The sequence below is a fragment of the Anopheles arabiensis genome, chromosome 3, assembly GCF_016920715.1.
Source record: "Anopheles arabiensis isolate DONGOLA chromosome 3, AaraD3, whole genome shotgun sequence".
Classification (NCBI taxonomy): domain Eukaryota; kingdom Metazoa; phylum Arthropoda; class Insecta; order Diptera; family Culicidae; genus Anopheles; species Anopheles arabiensis.
Window position 1 is genome coordinate 50,885,819 of NC_053518.1, and position 7,151 is coordinate 50,892,969.

General features: G+C 43.1%; 1 protein-coding gene and 1 long non-coding RNA gene across 2 annotated transcripts; one reads left to right on the forward strand and one right to left on the reverse strand.

Annotated features, from left to right (window-relative positions):
- The first annotated feature begins 737 nt into the window (after positions 1–737).
- On the forward strand, positions 738–2,031 carry LOC120902862. Its single transcript, XM_040311908.1, has 2 exons — positions 738–832; positions 891–2,031. Exon 2 carries the CDS (start codon positions 924–926, stop codon positions 1,935–1,937), a length of 1,014 nt encoding a protein of 337 aa, XP_040167842.1. The 5' UTR covers positions 738–832; positions 891–923; the 3' UTR covers positions 1,938–2,031.
- A 116-nt stretch (positions 2,032–2,147) lies between these two features.
- LOC120901942 lies at positions 2,148–4,128 on the reverse strand. The gene is made up of 3 exons (XR_005739347.1): positions 3,878–4,128; positions 3,535–3,819; positions 2,148–3,463 (listed from the first exon to the last, which is right to left on the reverse strand). It is a non-coding gene; the product is annotated as an uncharacterized LOC120901942 (long non-coding RNA).
- Between the last annotated feature and the right edge of the window lie 3,023 nt (positions 4,129–7,151).

Consider the following 7,151-nt stretch of genomic DNA (forward strand, 5'->3'; position numbering starts at 1 on the left):
ACAGCAAGGGTCCCATTATCTGTATCATGGAAATAGAATGCAACTATAATCAAATTAAAGGAAACGTTATTGATGTGATCTATTCCCACACGACACCTTTTGAACGGTAGTCGCTACCGAAATTTTGTATAAAGCGTAACCACATGTTTTTTTGTATGAAGTTTCCCTGAAGAAACGTCGTTCGGAGGCGGAGCAAGGGACGAGTAGCGCAACGGAGCTGTCGTTCAGTTCGGACGTGTTTTTTGAGCTCGCGACAATCTCAGTTGTAAGAACGATTTTCAATGAAACACAGTTTGATAGTATTGTGTGTGGTAGTTCCACGCCAATACATGTACAGATGCAAAATTGGTATATGGAGCCGTATAAGGCAGAACGCGGTGTGCAAAAGAAGAGGATAAAGAAACCTCTGAATTAGGGCGGTGGCAACGCTTTTTCGCATGCGATTTTATCGGACGACCTGTCAAAATTTTATATGGGATTTGACAGATAACGTCGGACGACAAAATCGCACGTCCGACGTTATCTGTCAAATCCCATATAAATCTCGTCCGATACAGGGTTTCGAATCATATAAGGGAATAGTTCAATCACTTAGGGGAATGTTGCAAATCGGTAGGGGAGTGTTGCAAGCACTCTGTGGATATTTGCAATCATATAGGGGAATCTTTCAAGCAGTTAGGGGAGAGTTGCAATGTCACTGGGGAATTTTGCAATCCGTGGGGGAATTTTATCCGGGTTTCAATCCAACCCTGCAAATGTCAAGTGTCAGAAGATAGTTTGTTTACATTGCGTCGATGCCGGCTCATAAACACTCAATCAGGCGAAGGAAAAGGTAACTAATTACAATAATTTTATCAAATTCCCCTGTTTGATGTACTTTTTTCTTTCAGGCAAAGGATTTCATTAGAAACAAGCAATCAAAGATGCCGTCCAGAAAAAAGATTTCACTGGAAGACAAACAAAAAATTGTTAAATTGTATCATGAGGAATACCGAATGACGGACATTGCTAGGACAATGGATCTGAACATCCAAACTGTTTCCCGAATTATTCATAAGTTTTTGAAAGAAGGTGAGATTACAAACAATTCGAGCGAAAAAGGAGGTCCACACAACAAAAAACTCACTGCGGAGCAATTGGAAATCGTAAAATCGTGGGTGGACGAAGACTGCACAACGAGTCTGAAAAAGATTTCCGAAAAGTGTGCCCGTGAATTTGGGGTTAACGTTTGTCAATCCACTTTACGAAATTATTTGAGCGATTTCAATTACACTTTAAAAAGAGTGCAACTATTGCCAGCGCGACGCAATGCTTCAGATAATGTTCAAGTCAGGAAAGAATATGCGTCGCGTTTTTTGGATTGGCAGTCGGACTTAAATGACCACAACTTCATGTTTGTGGATGAAGTAGGTTTTAACATCTCATTACGATGCAAAAGAGGGTGGTCGGTTTCCGGTAAACCTGCAACACAAGTCGTACCATCTATCAGAAGCCGAAATGTAACTATTTGTTGTTGCATGTCCCGAAATGGGATCATTGCTTATGACTCCACGAATGGGGCGTTCAACCAAAATCTTTTTCTGGGATTTCTAGAAAAACTGAAGGAAAGCATAGCAACCAATAATATCACTGATCCAGTAATATTTTTAGACAATGTTACTTTCCACAAAACAAACTTAGTGAAACAATTTGCAGAAGAGAATAATATAAGATTAGAGTTCCTTCCTCCGTATTCACCCTTCCTCAATCCTATAGAAAATATGTTTTCTAAGTGGAAGGAAATAGTACGAAGAGCTCGCCCAACAAACGAAACTGAACTAATGAAAGCGATACGAGATGGCAGTGAGCTGATAACTAGACAGGATTGCGATGGATATTTTCGAAATATGCTTAAGTACATTCGCAAATGTATCAATGAGGAGGAAATTGTTGATTGATAAGTTGGTGTTAGTGTTATTAGTACGAATGATTGAATTTTTAGTTCCTGTTAAATAAGATATTAGGATTAAGAATTTAAGCTAACACCTGTGATTGAACTATTTTAGACTGTTTGAATTCTTATGTAATTTTATTCAAAATCAAAACCAAACGAAAAATGCTGTGAATTTAATTCTTATGAAATAAACAACTTTTCCTGAATTGTCCATTGTTGAATTGTGTTCCACGAAAGAAAAGCCCATTACTAAAACATTGATTGAGATATGACATACACATGCATGAAGCGAGCGTCAGCAGCATCGCAAATATGTTCTGTAGGACTACCGCTCTACCGTTGGTCCAACTGCATCCGTTAGACGCTTCTGTGACAGCTATTATAAATGCCGACCGTCTGGTCAGGGTCAATTGCGAACATGTAATGACGTGCTCAGTGGCGGATTAAGGGTGTCGGGGACCCTAGGCGGTACCGCCTAGTCCGCCTACCGTTAGATCCGCCACTGGACGTGCTGGCATATATTATGTGTAAAATGGTTATACACGCTTTAAAACATTCATCGTTGTCTCTGATAGGTTTATAGTATCGTTGGCTGTAAGTGACCTGGAGAGTTGAGGTGAAGATAAGCGAGGAGAAGATGGGTAATAGTTTTTTCCTACCGAAGAGAAAGGTGACCAGGAGTACTGTCAGCTACGTGCCGTGCCGCCTATGGAACCCTATACTACAATGGAGCTCCTGTCAAGATTCTAACGCCAACTCCACACACAGTAATATATGCTTGACTTGTATAGACTCTCAATAGCTCAATCCGTTGAACCCGCCACTGATATATCACCATCCTTCATCAATAAATAGTTTTTTGAAAGGTAAAAAATTTTAATTTTTATTTTTACTAAACTCTTGCTTGCAAACTATTCAGCTTTCCAAGATACGTATTCTTTGCTGGTCTTTATTAAATGATGAAAACAGACATTCCTGCAGTAATTCAACACGCATTTGAGGCAGCATCCAAACGAAAATAACAAAATACATATACACTAGCTTTCATCATCATTAGCCACGGTTGAAAAAATAACACTAATTATCAGTTATCTTAATTAACAAGTAACTAATCACTGCAAGTGGTAACCTTCTCTAAACTGTAAAATATGCATTATAATGCTATCTTGAGTTACTTCGGACAACGGCTTCATTGACTGCTGAGAGCCAGAAGTCTTCGAGGCTACAAGAAATGTGAGATATATCGTATATGATGCGCCCGGTGGTCCTCTATGGACAGGAGTCTTGGACCATCCTAGCGGAGAATGCAAACGCTCTATTCGTGTTTGAGAGACGCATCCTCCTGGTCATATTTAGCGGTGTGTTCAAGCATGTAGCGTTGAGAAGAAGGATGACCCAAGAGCTTGCGGATGCTGACGGTGGCGAAGGCTGGCAGGATACGATGGCTGAGGCATGTCATGAGGATGCTGGATTCGGTATGAGGCAAAGCGGAGCACAGCAAACTCGATGACTGGATCATGTGATCATGCGCTAGAATAAATATGTTATGTAAAATTTTAATGTTATGAATTATCTTAAATCAATACATATTGAATAATTACTTATATTTCTATGACACCGTCGTGTAGTTGGTGCAAACAAAAGGTGCGTAAAAAACAAATGTGTTACAAGCATTGTAACATTACATATGTATAAGCTGAGTATATCGACACGACTAATGTGAGAGGCCACACCAAGAAGGAGAAATTTCCGACATTAACGAAGAATGTCTAGATGTTTTACATCTGGCAGTGGGCACGCTAATAGCTGCTATCTATGTAGATAAATTTCACGTGCATAGTAAACTACAACGTTTCCACTAGCATTTAACTTCAATGAACCTTTGCCTGAAAGAAAAAAGCACATCAAACAGGGGAATTTGATAAAATTATTGTAATTAGTTACCTTTTCCTTCGCCTGATTGAGTGTTTATGAGCCGGCATCGACGCAATGTAAACAAACTATCTTCTGACACTTGACATTTGCAGGGTTGGATTGAAACCCGGATAAAATTCCCCTACGGATTGCAAAATTCCCCAGTGACATTGCAACTCTCCCCTAACTGCTTGAAAGATTCCCCTATATGATTGCAAATATCCACAGAGTGCTTGCAACACTCCCCTACCGATTTGCAACATTCCCCTAAGTGATTGAACTATTCCCTTATATGATTCGAAACCCTGTAAAATCGCATCCGATGAGCGTTGCCACGGGCCTTATCTCGCCTCTCTGAAAAAGGCATCTCTTTCTCTCTCGAGCGCGAACGAGGAGAGTGCAGCCATGCCTGCGAGGAAGCGTGAAGGAGAGCTGCTGGAAGCTACACCCATGAAATCGAAGAAGAAGGGTGTGGTGATTATTTCGCCGGCTTTTGCCGACGACGGAGCTGTTAATACAGCAATGGATGGTGCTGTTGCGCCAAATACTGCGGGAGAACAAATCACTCGCAAAGAAAAAATCCCACCCATTGTGGTGTCTGGATTAAATGAAGAAAATTATGCTTCTCTTTGTTCGGCTACACAGAAGGGAACCATAAATGCATCCTTCAACTTCACGGCAGGAAACACCTGTCGCATTAATTGTGCCACTAGAGCCGATCATCAGGCGATCAAATTGGAGTTGGCCAAATTTCAACGGGAATATTACTCCCATGACTTTAAGGCAGACAAACCCTATCAAGTTGTGCTGAAAGGACTTCGATTTGGTTCCAAAGACCATGTTTCCGAAATGCTACGGAACCTAGAACTATTGCCATCGCAAATACGTGAGCTGTAAGTGGGCGAAAGTCGTGGCTTATCATTTAAACTATTTGTAGTCTCCTTCCCAAAAGGCGCTACATCTCTTGAGGAGCTCCAAAAAATCTCCCACTTAAACTACACAAATGTAAAATGGGAGCGATTCCAGCCCAAACAATCTGAGGTGATGCAATGCCTAAATTGCCTGCACTTCGGACATGCCTCAAAACATTGCGCCATGACGCCACGTTGTGCGAAATGCGCTGGAAATCACCGGACCCGTCAGTGTGATAAAGAACTGGGTGGTGAACAAACATGTGCAAACTGTCAGGGAAACCACAGTCCTTACAATAGAAATTGCTCAACCAGAATACTTTATCTGCAAAAACGCAACTTGACAGCGTCAACACCAAAGCGCCTTATTCCTGCGCCAATTCCAACCAGATCGTCATGGGAACAACCATTAAACTGGGTTGGACAAAACCACCGTCCTACAGGCCAGCATTTTTGCTCCTGTCCTGGTTGTCCCAACCGGCAGCAACAGGTCAATCGGCCCCAGACACATCAGCAGCCGCAACAAAAATTCCAACAGCAGCAGCAGCAGCAGCAGCAGCATCAGCAGCAGCAGCAACAGCAGCAGCCGCAGCAGCAACAGCAACGGTCGCAGCAGCAGCAACAACAGCTACAACCGCCCCAGCACCCACAAGGTCAACGAAACTAGCGGCAACAGCGACAACATCAAGCGCAGCAGCATCAACAACAACCGCTCTCAGAGGTTGTGACGATGGACAGAGAGGTTGTGACGATGGACGACAGAGCATGGTGAGCTGTTTCAACATCGTGACATGAGACAACAGTCCATCGTCTCCACCAGTGGGCCTCATCCAGCTCCAAAAAAGATCCACCGTCAACCAGCACAGGACAAACTGAATGATCTTCGATCTCGACTTGATGCTGAGGGCGAAGAAGAAGTAAAATCGCAATTCAGCGATATTGTCCGCCTGTGGGTGGAATTTAAGCGCATCTCGAAGATGTGGCCTCCAGATCAAATTCTTATGAAGATGGTCGAATTTATCACGAGCCATCTTTAAGATGATCAAGTGCGCAACATGGAATGCTTGCTGTGTCCTACCTAAACGATTAGAGCTAATAGACTTCCTCCGAAATGAGGCTGTCGACTTGCTTGCGCAGACAGAAACGCATCTGAAACCAGAAAAATCCTTCTTTCTGCCAGAGCATACAGTAGTACGCCTTGACCACCTGGATCAAACTAAATGAGGAGTGTTGATTGCTATCCGTCGATCTTTAGCATTCAAAACTCTCTCCCTACCTGACACACAGCTTATTGAGGCAGTTGGGATTCAAGTGCCATCAGCTGAGGGCAACATTGATTTCATATCAGTCTACTGCCCGAAGCAGGCTCGTGACGCTGATGGTTCAACACAAATGCTGCAACATGATCTCCGTATCCGTGGGGTGCTACACTGTGGCTTTCCCATTTCGTCCGACGTACCACACAGGTAATTCCAGTTCAACGATAGATATATTTTTAACAAGTATATCCAACCGCATTGATGTTCCGACCACTATCACGGGACTTTCATCTGATCACCTACCGGTGACGATGGGCATCAGTGCTTCGGGGTCACAAATCAGACGATAACAGCGAAATTATCGGGAAGCGGACTGGCTTCGTTTTGAACACCACATGGGGGAGCACATCGATGCCTCCCCCTCTCTCGTTACGGTTGAGGATATCGATGCAGCAATCTCCAGCATCGTTGATTGTATGAGGGAGGCCGAGATACGTGCGGTCCCCTTGGTACACATCCGAGATAAAGTTCTAGAACTGGATGCGGTGACAAAGCGTTTTATAAGCGTTTAAAACTCTTTCAGGCGAAGGTTTCAAAGGACAGGAGATAAGGCCTTCTACTCTGCATTCCGACAAACAGCTAAACTGGTTGAGGGCAGACTCATTGAAGTTAAGAACAACCAGTTTGCGAACAGGGTACGTACACTCCTAGTGAAAAAGCTGAAACTTTGGCTTCCCATTTCGCGCTAGCCCACAGGCTTAGTGATCCACTCACAAGCCCGTTTGAGGATGCTGTTCATTCTAGCATTAGGGAGTTAAGTTCTGTACCTGTGGATACCACAGAGATTGACCGTGTCACCTACGGGGAAGTTCTTAAAACCATTAAATACAGTGTTAGCTACAAGGCTCCGGGACCGGATGGCATATTCAATGTTATGCTCAAACACGTTAGTTACAGTACTGCCATCTTGCTTACTAGGGTGTTTAACAGGTGCCTTGAATTGGGATATTTTCCAAAAGTGTGGAAACTTGCTAAAGTAGTGCCAGTGCTGAAACCTGGAAAGGACCCATGCTCGGGATCGAGTTATCGTCCTATTTCTTTATTGAGTGCCATTAGCAAAATATTCGAAAGGAT

Coding starts and splice junctions, on each gene's coding strand:
- LOC120902862 (XM_040311908.1), top strand. CDS start 924: ATGCCGTCCAGAAAAAAGATTTCACTGGAAGACAAACAAAAAATTGTT.